The following is a 27,785-nucleotide window of genomic DNA, read 5'->3' as shown; positions in this document are numbered from 1 at the left end:
CTTGTTGGGGCTTCCACAAATTGACACATGAAATTGTCCTGAAAGACATTTAAGAAATGACGAGCCTTAAATGACTGAGCAGTTCCACCTGCCCAGTCAATATATGAATAATGAAATTCCTCCATGATAATAGCACTGCCTTGCTTTGCCACCAGGAAAGACAGAGAGAGGTTGGAGATCTGAATGCATGGCTAAAGACCTGATGTAAGAGGAATGGATTTGGGTTACAAAAGCACTGGGCTGACTTTTTATAGGGGTACAACCTTTATGCTACAGATGACTTGCACCCAAATGGAAGGTGGGCTGCTGTGCTGGGGGAGAGGTTTTTAGGAAGGCTGGAAGAGAATTTAAACTAGGATTGAGGGAGGAGGGTACCACTGGATTGACATAGGACCAATGCAGTGCCTATATTTAAAAAGGGACCAAAGTCTTTACCAAGTAACTACAGACTGGTTAGTTTAACGTTTATATAGTCAGGAAGATACTTAACCACTTGACCACTGGGCACTTAAACCCCCTTAATAACCAGACCAATTTTCAGCTTTTGGTCCTCTCACATTTTGAATGACAATTACTCAGTCATGCAATACCACATGTGTGAGACTTTTACACAGCGTTGCCACATACAGAGGCCCAACATGCAGGGAGCACCATCAGGCGTTCTGGAGCTCCCAGGCCAATTCTGACATTTCTCTCCTACATGTAAAAATCATCATTTATTAGCTAGAAAATTACATAGAACACCAAAACATTATATATATGTTTTTTTAGCAAAGACCCTAGAGAATACAATGGTGGTCATTGCAACTTTTTATCTCACACGGTATTTGCGCAGCAATTTTTTTAACGCTTTTTTTTGGAAAAAAACAGTTTTGTGCTTTAAAAAAACCGAAACAGTAAAGTTAGCCCAATGTTTTTGCATAATGTGAAAGATGAAGTTACGCCAAGTAAATAGATACCCAACATGTCCCCTTTCAAAATTGCACGCGCTTGTGGAATGGCGCCAAACTTCGCTACTCAAAAATCCCCATAGGCGACGCTTTAAAATTTTTTACTGGTTACATGTTTTGAGTTACAGAGGAGGTCTAGGGCCAATATTATTGCTCTCGCTCTACCGATGGCAGCGATACCTCACACGTGTGGTTTGAACACCGTTTTCATATGTGGGCTGGACTTACGTATGCGTTCGCTTCTGCATGCGAGCACACAGGGACAGGGGCGCTTTAAATTTTTTTTTTATTGTTCATTTTACTTTATTTCAGTTTGATGCTTTTTTCCCCAAAAAAAAAATTTTGACCACTTTTATTCCTATTACAAGGAATGTAAACATCCCTTGTAATAGGAATATGGCATGATAGGTCCTCTTTACAGTGAGATATGGGGCAATAAGATCCCACATCTCACCTCTAGGCTGGGAAGCCTGAAATAAATAAAAAAAGATCCTGGCTTCGATCGTAGCGGTGAGTCGGTAGAAGCACGGAGGGCGGCGGGAGGGGGGAGGGGAAGTCTCCTCTCGCCTCCCGTAAGAATGATCAAGCAGTGGAAAAGCCACTATGATCATTCTTATGGTGTAGGGAATCACCGGCTGAAAAAGCTGATATCTGAATGATGCCTGTAGCTGCACCCATCATTCAGATATCCCCGCACAAAATCAAGGACGTTGTATGACAGCCGGCGGGCGGGAAGTGGTTAAAACGCATTTTTTTCTTTTAACACAAAGTTGTCAATTTATACAATATTTCTAACACATAGCATGTACATACCAAAAATGACACCCCAAAATAGATTCTCCTACTCCTCCTGAGTACGACGATACCACATGTGTGAGACTTCCACAGCCTGGCCACATACAGAGGCCGAGTACAGCCGAGTATGGCTGAGCATGGCAGAGCATGGCCGAGCATGGCTGGGTATGTCTGGGTATGGCTGAGTATGGCTCAGCATGGCAGGGTATGGCTGGGTATGGCTGAGTATGGCTGGGTATGGCAGGGTATGGCGGGGTATGGCAGAGTATGGCGGGGTATGGCAGAGTATGGTGGGGTATTGCAGAGTATGGCGGGGTATTGCAGAGTATGGCTGAGTATGGCAGGGTATTGCAAGGTATCGCCGAGTATGACTGGGTATGGCTGGGTATCACCGAGTATTGCAGAGTATGGCTGGGTATGGCAGAGTATTGCGGGGTATGGCAGAGTACTGCGGGGTATTGCAGAGTACTGCGGGGTATTGCAGGGTATTGCAGAGTATTGTGGGGTATTGCAGTGTACTGCGGGGTATTGCAGAGTATTGCGGGGTATTGCAGAGTATTGCGGGGTATTGCAGTGTACTGCGGGGTATTGCAGAGTATTTCGGGGTATTGCAGAGTATTGTCGGGGTATTGCAGAGTATTGCACAGTATTCTGGGGCATTGCAGAGCATTAGGGATGGCTGAGCATGGATGGATGGATGGCTGGATGTCACTGAGCAGTGCTGTGGGCACTACACATCCAGCCCACAGCGCTGCAGCCATCCATCCATCCCCCTCTCCGCTCACAGCGTACTGATCGGTACACAGAGGGGAGGAGAGGAACCGGCGTCATGAGATGACACCGGTTTGTTTACATGTGATCGCTCCATCATTTGACAGAGCGATCACATGGTAAACGGCCGTGATCAGCGGCCATTTACCGGGATCCGTGATGCGCTGGGTCCTCTGGACCCGGCGGTCACGGATGTGTTCGGGTGCGTGCCCCAGGGGAATTCTGGGAGGACGTCATAGTACGCCCTCCCAGCCGTCATTCGGCTATGGGCCGGTTGTTAAGTGGTTAAGAGTTTAGGGACTAAATAATATTTAAAGCAATAGTCAGCATGGATTCACAAAAGACTGAAGTTGTCAAACAAAACTGATTTCTTTTTATGAGGAGATAAGCGGAAATTTTAGGCAAAAGAGTCGCTGTGTATGTAGTATACTTGAATTTTGTCAAAGCGTTTGACACAGTTCCCCACACGTGGCTAATGTGTATATTAAAGTTTACAGGCTTAGAAAATTAAGTTTGTAAATGGATAGAAAACTGGCTAAAAGACCATATTCAGAGAATAGTGATTAATTGCTTCTTGCCCGGCTGTCATTTTACAACATCATTTGACACAATTCCCCACACATGGCTTGTGGGCAGGGCCAATTCGCCTTGCAAGTGGGGGTACCTTTCACCGTGCATGCACTCATCAATGCTCAGGACCAGGCGGGGGCTGTATTTACAGTGGGGACGGAAAGTATTTAGACCCCCTTACATTTTTCACTCTGTTATATTGCAGCCATTTGCTAAAATCATTTAAGTTCTTTTTTTTTTGTCATTAATGTACACACAGCACCCCATATTGACAGAAAAACACAGGGTTGTTAAAATTTTTACAGATTTATTAAAAAAGAAAAACTGAAACATCACATGGTCCTAAGTATTCAGACCCTTTGCTCAGTATTTAGTAGAAGCACCCTTTTGATCTAATACAGCCATGAGTATTTTTGGGAAAGATGCAACAAGTTTTTCACACCTGGATTTGGGGATCCTCTGCCATTCCTCCTTGCAGATCCTCTCCAGTTCTGTTAGGTTGGATGGTAAACATTGGTGGACAGCCATTTTAGGTCTCTCCAGAGATGCTCAATTGGGTTTAAGTCAGGGCTCTGGCTTGGCCATTCAAGAACAGTCACGGAGTTGTTGTGAAGCCACTCCTTTGTTATTTTAGCTGTGTGCTTAGGGCCATTGTCTTGTTGGAAGGTAAACCTTTGGCCCAGTCTGAGGTCCTGAGCACTCTGGAGATGGTTTTCGTCCAGGATATCCCTGTACTTGGCCGCATTCATCTTTTCCTCGATTGCAACCAGTCGTCCTCTCCCTGCAGCTGAAAAACACCCCCCATCATGATGCTGCCACCACCATGCTTCACTGTTGGGACTGTATTGGACGGGTGATGAGCAGTGCCTGGTTTTCTCCACACATACCGCTTAGAATTAAGGCCAAAAAGTTCTATCTTGGTCTCATCAGACCAGAGAATCTTATTTCTCATGATCTTGGAGTCCTTCAGGTGTTTGGAGTCCTCCATGCGGGCTTTCATGTGTCTTGCACTGAGGAGAGACTTCCGTCGGGCCACTCTGCCAAAAGGCCTAGACTGGTGGAGGGCTGCAGTGATGGTTGACTTTCTACAACTTTCTCCCATCTCCCGACTGCATCTCTGGAGCTCAGCCACAGTGATCTTTGGGTTCTTCTTTACCTCTCTCACCAAGGCTCTTCTCCCCTCATAGCTCAGTTCTAGGAAGGGTTCTGGTCGCCCAAAACGTCTTCCATTTAAGGATTAAGGAGGCCACTGTGCTCTTAGGAACCTTAAGTGCAGCAGAAATGTTTTTGTAACCTTGGCCAGATCTGTGCCTTGCCACAATTCTGTCTCGGAGCTCTTCAGGCAGTTTCTTTGACCTCATGATTCTCATTTGCTCTGACATGCACTGTGAGCTGTAAGGTTTTATATTGACAGTTGTGTGGCTTTCCTAATCAAGTCCAATCAGTATAATCAAAAACAGCTGGACTCAAATGAAAGTGTAGAACCATCTCAAGGATGATCAGAAGAAATGGACAGCACCTGAGTTAAATATATGAGTGTCACAGCAAAGAGTCTGAATATTTAGGAGCATGTGATATTTCAGTTTTTCTTTTTTAATAAATCTGCAAAAATGTCAACAATTCTGTGTTTTTCTCTCAATATGGGGTGCTGTGTGTACATTAATGAGGGAAAAATGAACTTAAATGGTTTTAGCAAATGGCTGCAATATAACAAAGAGTGAAAAATTTAAGGGGCCTGAATACTTTCTGCCCCACTGTATGTGAGAGTCAAACATTAAGGTAGTTTCCCAACTTATAGATGAGCCATGTCACTGTGTGCAATAATTAATTAAACAGTCCCTCTGCAAAATGCTGTCCTGTGCCACTACACACTGTTGTCCGATGTATGTTGCATTTAGGAGGGACACCGCTGAACCCAGGCCCTCTCTACCAATCCAGTGTACCTTTACCATCTAACTCCCTGTGACAGAATGGAGTCCCGCCATGCACATAGCACAGATCTCATGCAGACCCTTGTTAACTACTTCACTCTTGAATCCTGTGGCTGGACATGGATCTCTGTAATGTGGGTTTGGTTATGGTTGCTACTGGAAACTGACCGCTGGGCAGGGAGCAAGAACATCGCCCCACTCGCTTTGCGACTGGATGCAATGTACCTTTCACTAGTTCTTGGCTACCCATAGAAACTGCACTCTTAAGTTCTTTTGATACTCCAGAACCAACAAGCACCCATTTGAATAACTTTAGACCAGGCTTGACCAGTTAATGCAGCCTTAAAAGTCTGTAGCAACACAGTTCATCATGAACGATGCCCATAACCTGACCCTAGCTACAATTGATTGGCTGCCCAGGCATACCTGAGCAGGTGGCAGTGCATGTCCTGGCTGTCCTCCAAATCCCCAGTGTCTCCTCAAACTGCAAGGAGCAGTGGTCCTACAGCATTCCTGTTCAAAGTCCAAATCCTGCTGTGCAAGCCGCTCTTGGGCCCCATTCTTCCCCCTCTTTATACCACAGGTGGGCAGGTTGTAACAAAAAGCCCGGGAACAGCAGCACACAAATTACATCTTTCCGCCAGCCTGGGCCAGCCACTAGCTAAACTAACATACCTGTAGGCAACACGCCTACAGGCTAATGTGTAAGGTAAAGTCTACAACCTTGAAAAAAATACCTTTGTAAATGGATAGAAAACTGGCTAATATACTGTATTCAGAGAATAGTGGTTAATGATTCTGTAGCGTACCAGGAGCGCAGATTGAGAGCACACAGAGGCAGATCACACAAAACCTGATGCATGGGTGTTTATTGGGCAGCTTTGGGGTAAAGACAACCGGAGAACCAGTCCACAGTACAAACAGAAGGCCCAGCAAGGGAAAGGGATCTTTAGAAGGGCAATCTGGGATAGCAAAAGGGGTGATAGTCCACAGTGGATTAGCAATCCATGGCGCACAGGCAGAACCGAGGTTTGGCCCCACAGGGGTTAAAGTCCTCGACACAGGCTGAGTTTGGCATGGCAGGGGTTAAAGTGCTTGGCATAGGCAAAGTTTGGCATGGCAGAGGTTAAATTCCTTTGCATAGGCAAAGGTTGGCACGGCAGAGGTTAAAGCCCTTGGCATAGGCAGAGGTTGGCACGGCAGGGTTTAAAGTCCTTGGCATAGGCAGAGGTTGGCACACACCTGGTCACGCTCCGTTCCAGCATGCTCCAGTTTCCAGGCAACCCAAGGCTTGGCGTCAGGTTGCCCCAGCAACAAGCTCTGCCCCCTCTGCCCCGAGTCCTGCCTAGGAAGTGCGGCCTTTGTAGCTAGCACGGAGCGTGGGAACAGCAGGGAAGCAGGAGGAGGGGAGCGTTTGGTGACGGGCTTGTAGCCTGCATGTGAATCCACATCCCAGCCCAGCAGGAGAGCGGACTGCCTGGCGCTCGGCCAGGAGAACAAAGGGGGAGTCCTTTGCAGGGGGCAGCTCCCTGGTGCCTGTGTAGCACAAAAACTTGTTGGGCTGTGTGGGGAGCGTGGAGAACTTGAGGACTGTAGGAACAAGATGGCAGGGCTGTGCTGGGGAAAGCAGGGCAATTAGGGGGAGTAGGGTCCCCGTGACAGAGTCATACTCTGAAGTTTCATTGTTGGGACCCTTACTTTTTAATATATTTATAAATCATATAAAGTCTTGGATTAAAAGTACCATTTCAGTTTTTGCAAATGACGCCAAGCTATGTAGTGGAATTATGTCCCTACAGAATGTTTCCTGACCTCAATGCACTGTTTAATTGTGTAGCAAATGAGGTTTAATGTTGATAAATGTAAAGTTATGCACTTGGGAGCTAAAAACATGCATGCATCATACATACTAGAAGGAGAAGAACTGGGGGGAGTCAAAGATGCAGAAGGATGTTCTGAGTGTTCTGGTAGATCATAGGCTTAATAATAGCACGCAATTAAAAGTTGCAGTTTCTAAAGCTGGGTAAATACTTTCTTGTATTAAAGACATACAGACTCCAGAGAGAGAGAGATGTAATTTTGCCCCTGTACAAATTATTAGTAAGACCTCATCTAAAATATGAAGTTACAACTGATAACAGATCTGGGATGAATTTCAGGTGGACCAGCTGTATATCAATCCCTAAATATAGGGATAGCTCAATTCTCCTTCACACTATATCCAGTATACAGCGTTGACCTTTGACATCAGTGTTTAACAAGTAAACATGAGTATTTCATTTTTACAGTATATCAGTGCAGAAAATTAAAATGCTACCCAAAAAAAGTCCATGAAAAATGACCAACCAATCCCCAAAAATCCTTAAAGTGTCACAGTGCTATATGTATAACAATAAAAGTGTGCTATAGTAGTTCATGACCAAACCTCTTTAAAAAGTGCCACTGTGCTGTGCAAACAAATTTCAACGTGTTTCCAATCTGCCAATGATGTGCTCCACCACTTTTGCCACACAGGAAAACTCAGCAGATTTCCATGACCACCCACTACCCAAGTCATTTAAGGCATGATATTATTATAGGGCTCTCAATTGTTCTTGCCTTCTTCCTCTGTCGTTCAGCCAGCAATTATCTCCCCAGCATGGCCCATTAAGCATTACATAAAAGAGCAAAGGGAGCCGACATAGTGTAAAACCTTCAATATTTATTGTATTAAAAAGACACAATGCTCCTATTCACATGTAGTGGAGCTATACCTCGCACCAAGGGGTATAAAAAATGTAGGTACATTAAAATCCACTGCAGTGCAATCCTCTAATCATCACGTGGTGTAACTCGCATTACCACTCATGCCGACTAGGTCCTACTTCCTCTCGGGTATACACGACTTCACTTCCAGGTGTAGTGTGCATGATGGTGTCACATCCGGTATAGACTGACGCGTTTCGTTGCACAGACTTTATCAAGAAGCACCTCTTTGATAACGTTTGTTTGAAGGAACACATCTGGACGGTACCGGATGTGGCGCCATCACACACACCAGAACCGGAAGTGAAGTGAAGGAAAGGAGATTTAACCTTCATATAAGGAAAGGCTTATGTGGAAATGTGGAATAGACTCCCTCATGAACTGGTTCTGGCCAGCTCAGCAGATTGTTTTTAAAAAGAGCTGGATGCATTCTTAAATGCACAAAATATAATTGAATATTAATATTTACTGGTAATAACGACAGGGGTAATTGATCCATGGAAAATCGAATTGCCTCATGGGGGATCAGGAGGAGATTTTTGGCCCCACTGGAAAAAATTGGATCATGCTTTATTGGGGTTTTTTGTTATGCTTTTTGGATGAACTGTGGGTATAGGGTACTATATATGGAGGTTTTCTATTTGTGTGTGTGTGTGTGTTTTCTTTTCAACTGCACTAACTACATAACTATACGTGCTTTGGTTTTATGTACCCTAGTTATACCATTGTTGTCTCTGGTAGCACCCTCTGACCTTTGCTCACCTCCAGCTATAGCCTTCTCTGATCCCCCCCACCACCTAGTTTAAAAGTTCCTCCAACCTTTTGGCCATCTTCTTCCCCAACAGCGCTGCATCCTCCCCATTTAGGTGCAGTTTGCCCCTGCTATAGAGCCGACAACTAACTAAAAAGTCAACCCAGTTTTTTAAATTCCCTAAGCTCCTGCTGCCTCTCTGGTGTGGATAAAAGTATGAGTGTTATTTCTTGAAATTCCTTTTCTTAAATATTGGACCCAAGTCTCTGAAAAAATGTTTTAAGACAGTCCATCTTCCTCTAAATTTGTCATTGGTACCAATGTGTACCATGCAGGGCTTTTTTTCAGCAGGAACGCGGGGGAACGCAGTTCCGGCACCTCCAGCACTGAATGTATGTAATAGCATGGAGTGTGGGGTGTGCTGGAGAGTCTATTGATGTTGGCTGCTGGGGAATCTATTGTCACTGGTGGGGATCTGATTTTGTGTGAGTGTCTATTGTTACTGATGGGGAATCTTTTGTTTCTGGGGGGTCTTATGTTGCTGGAAAGGATCATCTGTTGAGGGAGAGGTCTATTTTTACTGGCCGCTGGAGGATCTATTGACGCTGGCTGCTGGGAGATCTGTTGTGATATTTTGTTGTGGGTGGTTCACGGTTGCTGCAGGGAATCTATTGTTGGGGTGGAGTCCATTGTTGCTGGGGGAGTCTATTGTTGTGTGGGGATCTATTGCTGGGATTCTATTGTTCCCGGCTGCAGGGGATCTATTTTACTGCTTTTCTTCTTATCTTTAACATGTTTCATACAAATGATTTAGCACCACAAAATGACACTTGGTTCTGTATTCTCTAAAAGGGGCAGTACTGGTAGGTGGGTAGGGGGTGGAATCAAGGGATGGTGGTCAGAGGTGGGTAGGGGCAGAGACAAGGGGTGACTCAGACGGGGGGAGTTCCTGCACCTATTCTCCGAGAAAAAAAGCCCTGGTACCCTGACAGATAAGTCCTCCCCAGCCCCTCCCAACAATCTGTCCATCCGATCTGTGATGTGCCTGACTTAAGAACCTGATAAACAACATACTATGCCGCGATCACTCCATTTGTGACAGATTGCCTTAACTGTCTTTCTAATAATTGTATCCCCTACCACTAGCATCTGTCTACCCTGCTCTGAAACCTTGCTCCCATCCTTGCTGCAGGAGTTGTTCCCCTGGCAGTTAGGGGAGTCACTCTGCTCCAGCAATGCCGCTCCTGAACTGATATGCCCAACATTACACAACCAGGAATAATTTTAGGGATGTGGCAGCTCAGGACTGGCCTCTCTAGTGCTTTTCCCTTTACATCATCTTCTAGGTGTCACACAACTACCCTCCTCTGGTGCCTGCACCTCCATGTCTCCACCCTCCTCTATACTGTCCACTGCCAACACCTGAGAGGTACAGTCCAAACTCCCTTTCAGGTTGCCAGTGCTTCAGTTTTGCCAGTTGCTTCCTTAGATTCAGGGTCTGGGTTGCTAATGAAACAACTTGCTCACATTTTGTGCAGCAGTTTTTGCCCATGAACAGTTTTTTGAGGAATGTATACATGGAACAGGATGTGCATCACCATTCCCAATGGACATGTTATCCGCTAACGTAATAAGGATATTCCAGGTAAAATTTGGAATTCTATATTATATAATTGATGTTAATCTTCCTTCCTAACTTTATTCTATTATGAGCAATAGTTGTTTTCCTAAGTGTTTAGGATCTCCTGCTCACTGATCACACATGCCCGGCATCCTTTCGTCCTGATTTTACTCACTGATCACAAGACCCTTGGTGTCCTCCCCTCCTGCTCCCACTCACTGATCACATGGCCCTCAGTGTCCTTTCCTCTTGCTCCCGCTCACTGATCACATGACCTTTGGCATCCTCTCCTCCTGCTTGCTGGTCACACAGCCCTAGGCATCCTCTCCTCCTGCTCCCGCTCACTGATCACACAGCTTTCGGCATCCTTATCTCCTGCTCCTGCTTTAGTTAAGGTTGCTTTTCAAAGTAGAATGTTTGTTCTGGCCGCACAGTGCCTAAGTGGTAAGCACTTCCGCCTGCCAGCATTGAGGTCATCAGTTCGAGTCCCAGCCATGGCACTACCTACCTTGAGTTTGCATGTTCTACCTGTGCCTGCATGGGTTTCCTCTGGGTACTCCCACACTCCAATGACAGGCCGGTGGGTTAATTGGCTCCTGTCTAAATTGACCTTAGTATGTGAGTTATGCCGCGTACACACGAGCGGACTTTACGGCAGACTTTGTCTGGCGGACTTTTTGACGGACTTTCCGAATGAACGGACTTGCCTACACACGATCAACCAAAGTCAGATTCGTACGTGATGACGTACGACCGGACTAAAACAAGGAAGTTCATAGCCAGTAGCCAATAGCTGCCCTAGCGTCGGTTTTTGTCCGTCGGACTAGCATACAGACGAGCGGACTTTTCGACCGGACTCGAGTCCATCGGACAGATTTGAAACATGTTTCAAATCTAAGTCCGTCAAACTTTTGAGAAAACAAAGTCTGCTGGAGCCCACACACGATCGAATTGTCTGATGAAATCCGGTACGCCGGACCAAGTATGCCGTAAAGTCCGATCGTGTGTACGCGGCATTAGAGACCTTAGATTGTAAGCTCCTTGAGGGCAGGGACTAATGCAAATGTATGTATACTGTATGTAAATCTATAAATATGCACTGCATGAATTGTTGGCTATATACAGTAAATATTTGAAATAAATAAAAAATGGTTACATTGAATAAACTCTTATGCCCTGTACACACGATCGGACATTCCGACAGATTTTTTCCGACGGATGTTGGCTCAAACTTGTCTTGCATACACATGGTCACACAAAGTTGGTCAAAAATTCCGAACGTCAAGAACGCGGTGACGTACAACACGTACGACGAGCCGAGAAAAATGAAGTTCAATAGCCAGTGCGGCTCTTTTGCTTGATTCTGAGCATGCATGGCACTTTGTGCGTCGGAATTGTCTACACACGATCGGAATTTCCGCAAACGGATTTTGTTGTCGGAAAATTTTAGATCCAGCTCTCAAACTTTGTGTGTCAGAAATTCTGATGGAAAAAGTCTGATGGAGCCTACACACGGTCGGAATTTCCGACAACAAGCTCCGATCGCACATTTTCCGTCGGAAAGTCCAATCGTGTGTACAGGGCATTAGGCTCCATGTACATGGGACACTGAGGCAAAGTCCTCTGAACGATTTTTTTTTACACCTTGAAACATGTGTTTAAAACGCCCGTTTAGCCGCGTTTGCATGCCGCGTTTAGCCGCGTTTGCGTCTAGAAGCGTTTAGTTAAGATAACATAAGACCCTCCCCAAGCTCAAAAAACAGTATTATTTAACTATTTCAGCCATTTTGTGAGACCCGAGTGAGTAGCAGCAGCTGAGAGAGCAGCAATGTACTTGTATTTAGTGTGTCACTTGCCACATTGCCTGCCACAAGTTACGGATTGTCCACTTGCCACGTCACCTGCCACAAGTTACGGATTGTCACTTGCCACACGTTGCGGATTGTCCACTTGCCACGTCACCTGCCACAAGTTGCGGATTGTCATTTGCCACGTCACCTGCCACAAGTTGTGAATTGTTCACTTGCCACAAGTTGTGGATTGTCACTTGCCACGTCAACTGCCACAAGTTGCGGATTGTCCACTTGTCACGTCACCTGCCACAAATTGTGGATTGTTCACTTGTCACGTCACCTGTCACAAGTTGTGGATTGTCATTTGGCACATCACCTGCCACAAGTTGTGGATTACATAGTTACATATTTACATAGTAGGTGAGGTTGAAACAAGACACAAGTCCATCAAGTCCAACCTATGTGTGTGATTATGTGTCAGTATTACATTGTATATCCCTGTATGTTGCGGTCATTCAGGTGATTATCTAATAGTTTCTTGAAGCTATCAATGCTCCCCGCTGAGACCACCTCTCTTTTAAATTTATTGCCCAATGGGATACATTGGCTAATGCCCTTATTTAATATGCTCTTAAAGCAAACCCATCTCTCCTCCGTATTCTTTGTTCCTAATATTTTATCCCAATTTATGCCTTTTAGCAAGGTTTGTAGTTTAGGGAAGTTGGCTCTTTTGTGATTGTCCACTTGCCCGTCACCTGCCACAAGTTGTGGATTGTCACTTGCCACATCACCTGCCACAAGTTGCGGATTGTCATTTGCTACGTCACCTGCCACAAGTTGCGGATTGTCATTTGCCACGTCACCTGCCACACGTTGCAGGTTGTCCACTTGCCACGTCACCTGCCACAAGTTGCGGATTGTCATTTGCCACATCACCTGCCACAAGTTGCAGATTGCCCACTTGCCACGTCACCTGCCACACATTGCAGATTGTCCACTTGCCACGTCACTTGCCACACGTTGCGGATTGTCACTTGTCACGTCACCTGCCACAAGTTGTGGATTGTCCACTTGCCACGTCACCTGCCACAAATTGCAGTTTGTCCACTTGCCACGTCACCTGCCACAAGTTGTGGATTGTCCACTTGCCATGTCACATGCCACACGTTGCTTGTTCAAATCTAACAACATATGGGTCAAATTCCAATCATACTTCGGATAACAGCAATGCTAGTGGAGTATTGGATTGGATCAAGGGCTCATTAGGGTATATAAATAGTCTATGAATCATTGCAAGCAATTACAAGTTTTTAAAATATTATTTTAATGGTTTTTCATCATTTGCCATCATTTTTTTAATTTTTAATGTAAAAAAAATAGGACACCTTTAAAAAAGCTTATGGACGAAAACGCGGCTAAAGCCGGTACCACGTTTAGCCGCATTTAGCGGCGTTTGGCATCTGAAACGTGGAAATCTTTGGCATCTGAACTCATTTTTTTGCCTTCAAAGAAAGGCTGTTAAACGCAACTGCCTAAAAACGACTGTAAACAAAACTGTGTACATGGTCACGTAGGATAACAATTAATGAGTTCAGGGGCAGTTGAAAAAAACGTCCAACTGCCTCTGCACATCCGAAATAGGGAGAGCTTTTTAAAGCGGTATTAAACTCTATACTATATACACACACTTTATACCCCCTTAGTTCACACAGTATTAAACTCTGCTACATTTTTTATGGGTGTGTACGCCAAATTGTGCTAGTATGCACCAAATTTTAGAACATATTATAACAAATATACCTGTCAAACAGTGCCCTTCTAGTGCACGCTGTTAGTGATCCTGCTGGTCCCAAACGTTTCCATCCTTGCTCAGCTTTCTTTTTGGGTTCTGTCTGTTCAGCCATTTGAATGGCCAGTTCGTGATGACACCACTCCTGCATATGTGCATGAAAGTTTCATCACCACGTCACAGATTGCGAGCCATAAATGTACACTTAGCTGCTGAATGTACCAGGCTCAGTGTACATGACAGCTGACAGGCAGAGGGAATCATTTATGACAGAACAGACTGTCAGCATGTTTTACATGTTTTAGCGCGTTTTAATACCATTTTAAGAGCTAAATTATAGTGTGAGCTATAGTAATGTTTGATGGTACAGAAATGCATAATAACCCACCAAAATGCATTACGTTGACTTTTTCCATGTAGAGAATAAAGTCTGCTTCTTGTTACCTATGAAGTAATACCTTAAAGTGGATGTAAACACGATTCATGAAATTTGAGCTGGGCACATATATCTGTAGTGTTTTCTTATCTCTCTTCAAAGCACTGAGGCCAGTAGTTGTCTCCTGCTCTGTTCTTCTGTTATCAGCCTGATAACTCCTGACTAGTTCTCTTTCACATGAGATAAAAGCAGCCTAAGTTTTGTGTCGAGGAGGGAGCTATAAATTGCAGGCAAGCTCCGTGTTAAACAGGAAGAGAATATCTCCTAACACGAAGAGCACTTTCTAAACAGTATATAAATGTGAAGACAGAGGATATACATGTAAAACGTTTGTAGGGAGATTTGTTTTAACCCTGTGTATCATCTGAGGCTGTTCACTTCACTGGGTATATGTGAGGGTTTACATTTACTTTAAGCAGCAGGACACACCAATAGTATTTTTTGTAATCTTTTTATCTACATTTTTTTTTACAGCCTACAAGCCACCTCCTGAAGGCAACACCAGACCACCAGCTCCAAATCCTTTTAATAATTCACAACGAAATGATGTAAGACTAGAAAATATTTTATAAAAATTAAGACAGAATAAGGATGAATGTACAGTGTGTTTTGAATTTGAATAGGGCTAAATTGATATTGGTTTATGTTTTGGGTATTTTCCTCAAGTCAATATGTATGCATGGTAAACACATGTAACTACATAGGAAATGCATGGCAAATAAGCTCCAGTTTATTGTACAACATTGAGAATAGATTTATTTTAAAGTTTTCCAACATTGTCCAATATTTGAAGTTTTTTTTATTACCTTTCTGGTCAATATTTAAATCTGTTTATTAATGTTCCCCAGCATGATTCCTGTGCTGGGGATATGTTAATAAATATCATCCACTTTGAGAGCCAGTAGCTACATTTTTTCTTGGTTGCTGACTCTTTATCCTGGCTGTCACTGACAGCTTGGGTTCCCACTCTAATTGGTTCCTGATAATGTCGTTACATGTCATCTTTTATTGGGACAATTATCCTTTTAGTATACACTCTCACATAACTGTCAATCTTAATACCATTTGTAAACATTCTCTAACGGTATAGTCTGTAGTATAGCATTTGTTACAGGGCAGTCTAAAGGTCTATACACAGGATGAGAAAATTGGACAAAAAAAAAATTGGAACAATTGTCCGATAATCTATTCGTTAGTACACAGCTTTCGAGAGCCGATTACAACAGTTCATGCAAAAATATCAGAAGCAGTGGCGGAACTACCAGGATCACAAAGGTCACACTTGGCCCAGGGCTGGCACCAGCATAAAGCACATGGAACAAAGGCTCTGGTTACTTGCCTAACAGGGTAAGCTAGCGTGGGTAACAAATACACCTGCCCCCCCTCTCTTGCGGGGTGCCCGGGGTCCTGCACTGGCGATCGCCCCCTCCCCGCTGACTGTTTGCACACAAACAAGGAACTACCAGGGTCACAAAGGTCACACTTGCGACTGGGCCCTGGCATCTGCCACTGTGGGAGAAGGGAGGGGTTCGGTCAGGGCCCAGAAGGTTTTACTTATGCCTCTGATCCGAAGGGATCAGTGTGACCAAGACCACACATTCTCAGAAACAAAAGCATACAATACATTACATTACTTCCAAAGTTGTATTCTGTCTAACAAGAATTTCAGTAACCTATTGGTTTTTGGTCACCATCCATAAATAACCCTCCCCACTTACCATACTGATAATCTCCCCTTTCCCTATTGCAAATTAATGAGTACCTGTAATCCCCAGAAGGAAAACGTATGAACTCATCCCCCCAGGGGATATGACCACCCATGACTCTGCCTCTGCTGATGAACATTTCAAAACACCTCATTGACCGCTTAGCACCTTACACACAGCGCAGGCAAAACATTATTTTTTTTCATCATATTAAAGCAGAGATCCAGGCTCCTGTAGAAAAAAATAAAAGTCAGCAGCTACAAATACTGTAGCTGCTGACTTTTAATATTAGGACTCTTACCTGTCCACTAATCCAGCCGTGTCCTTTCCAGTCGTGTTTTTCAATCGGCTGTTGGGCGCTGCCGCTGCCACAGCCATCTCCCCTAAAGGAAACCAGCAGTGAAGCCTTGCAGCTTCACAGCTAGTTTCCTACTGTGCATGCGCAGAGCATGCTGTGCTTTGTGAATGGCCCGGTGGCAGGGGAAGGAGGAAGGGGCCACGGCGAGATTAGCCAGATGTGGGAGTGGGTACCTGTCAAAACCAGGTACCCGCTCCCCCAAAAGGTGCCAAATGTGGCAGCAGAGGGGACGAGGAGGCAAACAAGCGGAGCTTCCCCTTTTGGTCAGAGCGCCGCTTTAATGATTCATTAGTTTGATACGACTGATATTATATGCTTTCACATTTTCCTCACAGAGATCAATCAATATTTATCAAAATATATTTTGGGGTTTTATTTTATACATATGTGTGTTTATTTTATTTATATATATATATATATATATATATATATATATATATATATATATATATATATATATATATATATATATACACACATACACATATACATACATATACCGGATACTCCGGTTTCCTCCGACACTCCAAAGACATGCTGGTAGGTTAATTGGCTTCTGTCTAAATTGGCCCTAGTATATGAATGTGAGTTAGGGACCTTAGATTGTAAACTCCTTGAGGGCAGGGACTGATGTAAATGTACAATGTATATGTAAAGCGCTGCGTAAATAGACGGCGCTATATAAGTACCTTAAATAAATATATACACAGTGGGGGTTATTTACAAAAGGCAAATCCACTTTGCACTACAAGTGCAAAGTGCACTTGGAAGTGCAGTCGCTGTAGATCCGAGGGCAAGAAAAAAAACCCCAGCATTTTAGCTTGCACATGATTGGATGATAAAATCAGCAGCGCTTCCCCTCATTTCAGATCTACACCTCAGATTTACAGCAACTGCACTTCCAAGTGCACTTTCAGTGCAATTTCAAGTGCACTTTGCACTTGTAGTGCAAAGTGGATTTGCCTTTCATAAATAACCCCCAGTGTGTAGCAGAATCTCTGACGTCTTCCAGCCTAATGAGAACCTTCAAGGCCAAAGATAGCTGACATCCTTCAATATGTGTTGTGTTGTGTTGTGAGGCATAGTGGGTGCAAAGGTGGTAAAAGTCATTGGGCGCCAGACACTTCTTGGATGTAAAAGAGGTTTTATTTCTTTGACAGTCCTTTTTTATATTTTGCAAGGGAAAGAGGGTTAGGGCCAGGACACCCTTAAGTAGTTGCAATTTCAAATGGCAAAATCCGAGACTTCAACAGGAGGACAGCCGCACAGGGAAAGACCCCAGCAAGGTGCCACTTCTGCACGTGCAGGATTGCTGTCTCCTATGGTAACAGTACTTAAACAATTTCTAACTCAAAGTAACAGTTCTCTCAGCTGCACTACAACTTCTCTGTAGTTCTTCAGCCCCTTGAGCTCCCGTTCTCTCACGAGACCCTCTGAGTCCCTGACTCTGAATCCTGTGAGCTCCACAAAGCCTTTGCGGTGGTATCTCCCTCAAGCGTCACGCATGCTTCCCTGCTGTGTCCCTAGCTTGGCACTTTGGATACCTTCAAGCTTCACCCCTGTTGACTGACTGGGTCCCTAGCTTGGCACACAAGGCTGCTCTGCAAGCGTCACCTCCACTGGTTGATCACCGCCTGAAGTTTCCCAATTCTCCACTGTGCCCATTCGGTGAGAATACTGCTTCGGTACTTGCTTCAGTTACTCACTGTGGTCCTTGGTAAAGGTGATTGGTCCCTTAGTGGCAACAACTTCCCTTCTACCTCTGACCACGACAGGTTCTCTGGCCGGCAGAACCGTCACTTTTGGTTGGACTGCAAGTCACAGTCCCAACCCTGCGCTGCCCTCTTACTTCTGGATAGGCCCTCACACAGCCTGGCATGCTGATGCCTCCAGGATAGGCACAATTTCCGGCCTAGCCGCCCTGGGGCAGACAACACCCGTCCACCCAGATGGCAGTCTGGGTGGCACGCAAGAACCTGGATCACCTGACCTCTCCTTAATATATAGGCTCTTCCAGCAGGCCAAGGGATTCAACAAAATCCCTGCCCATTGGCTGAGATACCCCATATACCCATAACCTGACCTTGAGTTGTCCTTCTCAATCTAATATCTGGTGGTAGAAGAGGAAAGTACAACCAGGCCAAACTTAGGGAGAAGTCAATGGATCAGTAATAACTACAGTAGCTACTCCTGACAAGGAATCTGGCGAGGAGCTCCCTGACTAAACCCCAGGGCTCCACATCCTCCCCTGCCCAAGAAACAAAAACCCTGCCCATTGGCTGAGATAGCCCATATACCCATAACCTGACCTTGAGTCGTCCTTTTCAATCTAATACCTCCAAGTGCCCAGCCACCTGGTGGTAGAAGAGGAAAGTACAACCAGGCCAAACTAATGCCCCGTACACACGATCAGACTTTCTCAAAGTTGTCTTGCATACACACGGTCACACAAATGTTGGCCCAAAATTCCGAGCGTGAGAATGCGGTAACGTACAAGACGTACGATGAGCCAAGAAAAAGGAAGTTCAATAGCCAGTGGGGCTCCTTCTGCTTGAATCCAAGCATGCGTGAACTTTTGTGCGACGGACTTGTGTACACACGATCAGAATTTCCGACAACAAAGTGAAGTTGGTGGAAAATTTGAGAACCTGCTCTCAAACATTTGTGGCCGGAAATTCCTACAGCAAATGTTCGATGGAGCATACACACTGACAACAAGCTCACATCAAACATTTCCCGTCGGAAAGTCCGACCGTGTGTACGAGGCATTAGGGGGAAGTCAATGGGTCCCTAATAATAATTAACTACAGTAGCTACTCCTGACAAGGAACCTGGCGAGGAGCTCCCTGACTAAACCCTAGGGCGCTACAAGTGAATATAAAAAGTCTACACACCCCAGGTAAAATGTCAAGTTTCTGTGATGTAAAAAAAACGAGACAAAGATAAATCATTTCAGAACTTTTTCCACGTTTAATGTGACCTATAAACTGTTTAACTCAGTTGAAAAACAAACAGAATTATTTTAGGGGGGAAGTAGAAATAAAAAAAAACTAAAATAATGCTGTTGCATAAGTGTTCACACCCGCTTATAACTTGGGGATGAAGCTGTGTTCAGAATTAAGCAATCACATTCAAATTCATGTTAAATAGGAATCAGCACACACCTATATATTTAAAGTGCCTCTGATTAACCCCAAATAAAGTTCAGCTGTTTCTTAGTCGCATCCTACAGCAAAAGCCATGGTCCACAGAGAGCTTCCAAAGCATCAGAGGGATCTCATTGTTAAAAGGTATCAGTCAGGAGAAGGATACAAAAGAATTTCCAAGGCATTAGATATAACATGGAACACGATGAAGACAGTCATCATCAAGTGGAGAAAATATGGCACAACAGTGACATTACCAAGAACTGGACGTCCCTCCAAAATTGATGAAAAGACAAGAAGAAAATTGGTCAGGGGGCTGCCAAGAGGCCTACAGCAACATTAAAATAGCTGTTGGAATATCTGGCAAGTACTGTCTGTGTGGTACATGTGACAACAATCTCCAGTGTTCTTCATATGTCTGGGCTATAGGGTAGAGTGGCAAGATGGAAGCCTTTCCTTATGAAGAAAAACATCCAAACCCAGCTAAATTTTGCCAAAACACATCTGAAGTCTTCCAAAAGCATGTGGGAAAATGTGTTATGGGCTGATGAAACCAAGGTTGAACTTTTTGGCCATAATTCCAAAAGATATGTTTGGCGCAAAAACAACACTGCACATCCCCAAAAGAACACCATGCCCACAGTGAAGCATGGTAGTGGCAGCATCATGCTTTGGGGCTGTTTTTCTTCAGCTGGAACAGGGGCCTCAGTCAAGGTAGTGGGAATTATGAACAGTTCCAAATACCAGTCAATATTGACACAAAACCTTCAGGCTTCTGCTAGAAAGCTTAACATATAGAGGAACTTCATCTTTCAACATAACGACCCAAAGCATACATCCAAATCAACAAAGGAATGGCTTCACTAGAAGAAGAGTAATGTTTTGGAATGGCAGAGTCAGAGCCCAGCCCTGAATCCGATTGAAAATCTGTGGGGTGATCTGAAGAGGGCTGTGCACAGGAGATGCCCTTGCAATCTGACAGATTTGGATTGTTTTTGCAAAGAGTGGGCAAATATTGCCAAGTCAAGATGTGTCATACCCAAAAAGACTGAGTGCTGTAATAAAAATCAAAAGGTGCTTCAACAAAGTATTAGTTTTATGCCCCGTACACACGGTCGGACATTGATCGGACATTCCGACAACAAAATCCATGGATTTTTTCCGACGGATGTTGGCTCAAACTTGTTTTGCATACACACGGTCGCACAAAGTTGACGGCTGATCGTTCTGAACGCGGCGACGTAAAACACGTACATCAGGACTATAAATGGGGCAGTAGCCAATAGCTTTCCTCTCTTAATTTATTCTGAGCATGCGTGGCACTTTGTGTGTCGGATTTGTGTACACACGATCGGAATTTCCGACAACGGATTTTGTTGTCGGAAAAAATTTTATAGCAAGCTCTCAAACTTTGTGTGTCGGAAATTCCAATGGAAAATGTGTGATGGAGCCCACACACGGTCGGAATTTCCGACAACAAGGTCCTATCACACATTTTCCGACGAAAAATCCGACCGTGTGTACGGGGCATAAGGATGTGCACACTTATGCAACCATATTATTTTAGTTTTTTATTTTTACTTCCCTCCACCTAAAAAATTTCAGTTTGTTATTCAACTGAGTTATACAGTTTATAGGTCACATTAAAGGTTGAAAAAGTTCTGAAATTATTTATCTTTGTTTCATTTTTTTACATCACAGAAACCTGACATTTTAACAAGGGTGTGAAGACTTTTTTATTATATCTTTTCATGTGACAACACTGAAGAAATTACACTTTGCTGCAATGTATAGTAGCGAGTGTACAGCTTGTATAATCTGTCCCCTTCAAAAAACTCAACACACAGCCATTAATGTCTAAACTGCTGGCAACAAAAGTGAGTACACCCCTAAGTGGAAATATCCAAACTGGGCCCAAAGTGTCAATATTTTGTGTGGCCACCATTATTTTCCAGCACTGCCTTAACCCTCTTGGGCATGGAGTTCACCAGAGCTTCACAGGTTGACACTGTCGTCCACTTCCACTCCTCCATGACGACATCACAGAGCTGGTGGATGTTAGAGACTTTGCACTACTCCACCTTCCATTTGAGGATGCCCCACAGATGCTCAAGAGGGTTTAGGTCTGGAGACATGCTTGGCCAGTCCTTCAACTTTACCTTCAGCTTCTTTAGCAAGGCAGTGGTCGTCTTGGAGGTGTGTTTTGGGGTCCTTATGTTGGGGCTCAAAATGGCAAGAGAGAGCCATGAGGCTAAGAGAAGCAAGAGAGCAATTTTCCCTGGGTCAACTGCATTCATACACCGTCCAGACCCAGCCCCATTGCCAGCCCATATAGGTTTCAAAGTAGTTAAGAGGCAGTCCTTCTTAATATATTATATTTCTGTCCGTCCTGCTGTATTGGCCTCTAGGGGCAGCATTCATCCATATATTGTTGCTATGTGACCTGGGTCATCTTCAGTGACTGCTGGCCCTTTGATCTTATGTAGCCCACCTCATCAATTATCTTGGTAGCTTTGAAGCTTGTTTGCAGAGTGTTAATCAAGCATTCCAATCTTTATCACACCAGTTGGTCTAGAGCCAAGCTTTATTCCTAGCTGAAGTATTGAGGCGACCGTCCTGCTTTGAACACTCTACTTTTTTCAAAGTAAACGCTTCGGGCCCTCGGGACACTCAGTCAAGAGCATCAGGGAGGCGGCGAGAGGCAGGGGCTGGGACAGGTGGTAGCTCGCCTTGCGGCGGACCGCCAGCTCAATTGCAAGATCCAACTACGAGCTTTTTAACTGCAGCAACTTTAATATACGCTATTGGAGCTGGAATTACCACGGCTACTGGCACCAGACTTGCCCTCCAATAGATCCTCGTTAAAGGATTTAAAGTGTACTCATTCCAATTACAGGGCCTCGAAAGAGTCCTGTATTGTTATATTTCTTAACTACCTCCTCGAGTCGGGAGTGGGTAATTTGCACGCCTGCTGCCTTCCTTGGATGTGGTAGCCATTTCTCAGGCTCCCTCTCCAGAATCGAACCCTAATTCCCCTTTACCCCCTGTCAGGGGCCTGATTCAACATCCTGCTGGGTCAACTTTCAACTTAAAGTAAAACTCCAGAAATATGATAATAAACCATAGTTACATAGTTACATAGTAGGTGAGGTTGAAAAAAGACACAAGTCCAACCTATGTGTGTGATTATATGTCAGTATTACATGTTGCCTTCCAACAGTAGGCAAGACACACTTGTCTTTGTACTCCTTACCTGGTTGCCGCCACACACGCTTGACACCATATGAACCAAATACGTTTATCTTGGTCTCATCAGACCACAGGACATGGTTCCAGTAATCCAGAAGAAGCTTCCTTCTGGGATGACAGCCATGCAGACCAATGTGATGCAGTGTGCGGCGTATGGTCTGAGCACTGATAGGCTGACCCCACCCCTTCAACCTCTGCAGCAATGCTGGCAGCACTCATATGTATATTTCCCAAAGACAACCTCCTGATATGATGCCGAGCATGTGCACTCAACTTCTTTGGTCGACCATGGCGAGGCCTGTTCTAAGTGGAATGGAAGAGGCCATCTTTATGTAGAGCAAAAATAATTTTTTTTAGATCCTCAGAGAGTTCTTTGCCATGAGGTGCCATGTTGAAATTCCAGTGACCAGTATGAGAGAGTGAGAGCAATAACACCAAATTTAACACACCTGCTCCCCATTCACACCTGAGACCTTGTAACACTAACGATTCACATGACACTGGGGAGGGAAAATGGCTAATTGGGCCCGATATGGATATTTTTACTTAGGGGTGTACTCACTTTTGTTGCCAGCAGTTTAGACATTAATGGCTGTCTGTTGAGTTATTTTGAGCGGACAGCAAATATACACCATTATACAAGCTGAACACTCTCTACTTTAATTTCTTCAGTGTTGTCACATAAAAAGATATAATACAGGGTCTACTATACCCCGCAGAGATTCCATCGCATATTCCCTGAGAGAGACCCCATGTGTCCAAAATGCAAAATTCATATAGGCACATTTATACATATGTTCTGGGAGTGCCCAGTCATTGCACTATTTTGGACTAAGATAGTAGGTGAAATCAACTCCAGACTGCAGACCTCTATTCCGCTCTTACCGGCTATGGCGTTGCTGGGGATACATGATGATGAGCAGAGGCCATATCATCTTAAATTGCTAGTTTCCTTCCTTCTTTTCTATGCCAAAAAAGAAATACTCATGAAATGGATAGATTCTTCCCCTCCATCCTTTTCAGCCTGGGAGGCACAGATTGAGGCAGTAATCCCAATGTATAAAATTACATATATAAACCGTGGCTGTCCGTGGAAGTTTGAAAAAGTTTGGGCTCCGTGGATGGCCTCGTAGAGAACACTCAGTTCATTACGATCATCAGCCCCAAGAGGGAGGGTTTTGGAGGGTGGCGGGTGGACGGTACTTGTTGAGAATGGTACTATTATCCCTACGTATTGCTTGCGGGCTTTGCATATTGTCTTCCTTATCCTAAAATATGTAATCTACATATGTTGTGTATTGTACTCTGTTGAATGGTATTCTGTAACTCAAATTTATCTTGTACAACAATAAAGCACCACTGTTTTTGTTAAAAAAAAAAAAAAAAGATATAATAAAATAGGGCTGCACTCACTTTTGTGAGATACTGTATATAGTGCAGTCAATGTACAGTATATAATACAGTGTATTGAAGTGGTTAAGGGGAACCCTATGGCAGAATTAAGAAAAAAAGGCATGGGTCCCCCCCCAGTCCATACCAGGCCCTTTGGGACTGACATAGATTTTAAGGGGAACTCCACGCCAAAAAAAAAATTGGCGTGCCCCCCCCAAAATCCATACCAGACCCTTATCCAAGCAAGCAACTTGGCAGGCCAGGATTGGGGGGGGCGAGCGAGCGCCCCCCCTCCTGAACCATACCAGGCCGCTTGCCCTCAACATGGGGAGGGTGCTTTGGGGTCCCTCCCAAAGCACCTTGTCTACATGTTGATGGGGGCAAGGGCCTTGTCCCAATAACCCTGGCCCGGTGGTTGTGGGGGTCTGCGGGTGGGGGCTTATCGAAATCTGGAAGCCCCCTTTAACAAGGGGGCCCCCAGATCCCACCCCCCCATGTGAATGGGTAGAGGTATATTATACCCCTACCCATTCACCAAGAAAAGTGTCAAAAAGTAAAAACCACAAAAGACAGTTTTTGACAATTCCTTTATTAAAAAAAAAAAAAGTTGTTAAAGGGGGCTTCCAGATTCTGATAAGCCCCCTGCCTGCAGACCCCCACAAACAATGGCCAGAGTTGTGGGGACTAGGCCCTTGTCTCCATCAAGATGGGGACAAGGTGCTTTGGGGAGGACCCCAAAGCACCCTCCCCATGTTGAGGGCAGATGGCCTGGTATGGTTCGGGGGGGGGGAACACTTGCTCGTTCCCCCCTCCCCCTTTCCTGGCCTGCCAGGCTGCTTGCTCTGTTAAGGGTCCAGTATGGATTTTTCCTTTAGAAATGTAATTTTGCTGCAGCACAGTAAAACACATCAGAAAGATGCGCCACTTTACAGACAGACTAAGGGGACCCCCAGGCATGATATTTAAGGGAATATTTCATTTTTATTGTTTCACTTAAACATTAATAAAATCACTGCTCCTGAAAAAATAGCCGTTTTAAAATCTTTATTTTGCATTGATACAAGTCCCCTGGGGCAGCACCCGAGTCCCCAAACATGTTTCATGGCAATAACTTGCATTTTAGTTGCATATAAGCCTTTGAATCGAACACTTTTGATGTTTCACGTTCGTGTCCCATAGACTAAAACCGTGTTAAAATGTTTGCACACATTTTTTGCCTGTTCGCATGTTCTGGTGCGGGGGGGGGGGGGGTGTTCGGCTCATCATGCCTACTCTAAACCAGTTTTGGAGATATATACAGTATCTCACAAAAGTAAGTACACCCCTCACATTTTTGTAAATATTTTATTATATCTTTTCATGTGACAACACTGAAGAAATTACACTTTGCTACAATGTAAAATGGTGAGTGTACAACTTGTATAACAGTGTAAATTTGCTTTGCCTAATAATGACTAGAGCATTTTTTGCGGTACGGCACTGCGTCACTTTAACTGACAATTGCGTGGTCTTGCAACGTTGTACCTAAACAAAATTGACGTCCTTTTTTTCCTACAAATAGAACTTTCTTTTGGTGGTATTTGATCACCTTTGCAGTTTTAATTTTTTACGCTATAAACAAAAAAAACACCGCCAATTTTGAAAAAAAAATTATTTTTTTTTACTTTCTGCTATAATACGCATAACAAATAAAAATAAAAAAACAAATTTATTCATCAGTTTAGGCTGATATATATTCTTCTACATATTTTTGGTAAAAAAAAAATCGCAATCGGCTTATATTGATTGGTTTGCGCAAAAGTTATCACATCTACAAACTATGGGATAGATTTAGGGACTTTTATTTTTTTTTTAGTGTTTTTACTGGTAATGGCGGTGATCTGTGATTTTTAGCGGGACTGCGACATTGCGTCCGACAAATCTGACCCCAAATTACACTTTTTGGGGACCAGTGACATTATTACATTGATCAGTGTTATAAAAATGCACTGATCAATGTAAAAATGACAAGGAAGGGATTAACATTAGGGGGTGATCAAGGGGTTAAGTGTGTTCCCTTAGCTTGTTCTAACTGTAGGGCAGGTAGGCTTACTGAAACATGACAGAGATAACTGCTCCCGATCACTGATTCATGTTACTAGGTAGAACAGGGAAATGCCTTGTTTACATAGGCAGTTCCCCATTCTACCTCTCCTTGACGCAATCATGGGCCGCCGGTGGACAACGAGTCCGCGGGACCCACGGGCATGCTCCCCTGGCACGCAGCGGGCCCGCAGTATATCTGCGTGAGCAGGTTGGCAAGTGGTTAATGTCTAAACTGCCAGCAGCAAAAGTGATTGGCTCACATTGAATCCAGTTTTGGATTCCAGATCTGAACCTAACCTTGGTACATTTGGCCCGCTATCCTGTTTTTACGAACTGACGTACAGGTACGTCAGTTTACGCAGGAGAGCTGACCTGCCGCAGTATATCTGCGTGAGCAGGTCGGCAAGTGGTTAATGTCTAAACTGCCGGCAACAAAAGTGATTGGCTCACATTTAATCCAGTGTTGGATTCCAGATCTGAATCGCACCTGGGTACATTTGGCTCATCGCTACTGAGGAGTCTTTCTCCTACAAAGCAGTCCCTGTATCATTTTCTTTCTAAAGATTAAGTTGTACGTTAACAGGACACCCTATTACACTGTATCTTGTACTTGCCTTACTCTAAAAAGGTAGTCTTTAACAGAGCAGTCTCTCACTGAGAGAAATAGGGATTCTTAATTACTATATATTGCAATACATACAATATTCAATATGTAAGGTGGCCAACTGCTTCAAAGTGATCCCTCTCTGGCCAGTCCTACGCTATCTTACTAACTCTTGTTTGCTAAAAGAAGTATTCTTGAAAATATAAACATATAATGCCAATATGGCAATCAAGCCATACACATCGACAATTTGGATAAAAAAACACATAATTTAGAAGTGTGGATAGCACCAGCAAAAAATATCCGTGTAAGTAACCAGATGGATCCCAACAAAGCCACAAGCTAATAAATATATAACACAAAGGGGTTATAGTTACAAACCTGCACCACGCAGTGGGATGAAAATATAAGGGCTTGGGTCCTAAATAGCTTGAAATACACAATATATATCGAAAAATTGTGAGTGATCTCTGTGCAGAATGCACCTAACTAACTGCTCAATGAGAGACTGCCCTGTTACAGACTAGAGCAAGGCAAGTACAAGATACAGTTTAATAGGGTGTCCTGTTAGAGTACGATTTCGTCTTTAGAAAGAAAATGCCACAGAGACTGCTTTGTAGGAGAAAGACTCCTCAGTAGCGATGAACAGGTAGCCTGTTCATTTAATGTCAATCAAAACAAGAAGCATTTATAGAAAAATTTATAAAAAAGGCGAAAAATGAATTGAAGTGTTTTGCATTGGTGCTTAGGCCATTATACAGTCTAAAATGCAGGTATTCACTACAGTTTTATTGTTGCCATGAAACAATCCCAACAAGAAAGAATCACTACAATTTTCATCAACTGATGCTAATGTGATTTTTCAAGATAGTGGGAACATTTTTTGGTGGAGGCAATCTTCAGGAGGTTATTAATAAACCATTTATTTAACATTATTTGGATGTGTATTAATCCATGCATTTCAAATTTTAGGATCTCTCTTTAGAACAATGGTATTTGGGCAATATGTCAAGAAAGGATGCAGAAAAGGCTCTCAGATCAATAAATCAGGTAACTGTATTTTATATTTTAAAGTATTAGCAATAGAAAAATA

The 27,785-nt window shown here is 43.9% G+C and overlaps 1 protein-coding gene across 2 annotated transcripts in view; it reads left to right on the top strand.

Annotated features, from left to right (window-relative positions):
- Positions 1-27,785, top strand: part of LCP2 (lymphocyte cytosolic protein 2) — a 460,964-nt gene that overhangs the window by 405,138 nt on the left and 28,041 nt on the right. For both annotated transcript variants that reach the window (XM_073620738.1, XM_073620739.1), the window contains 2 exons: positions 14,627-14,700; positions 27,665-27,742. In XM_073620738.1, coding sequence (XP_073476839.1) covers positions 14,627-14,700; positions 27,665-27,742 — 152 coding nt within the window. The remainder of the gene's footprint in view (positions 1-14,626; positions 14,701-27,664; positions 27,743-27,785) is intronic.

This window comes from Aquarana catesbeiana, linkage group LG03 (genome assembly GCF_042186555.1).
Source record: "Aquarana catesbeiana isolate 2022-GZ linkage group LG03, ASM4218655v1, whole genome shotgun sequence".
Lineage (NCBI taxonomy): Eukaryota > Metazoa > Chordata > Amphibia > Anura > Ranidae > Aquarana > Aquarana catesbeiana.
Note: the sequence above shows the minus strand (reverse complement) of the source record. Positions and strands in the feature narration are given on the sequence as shown.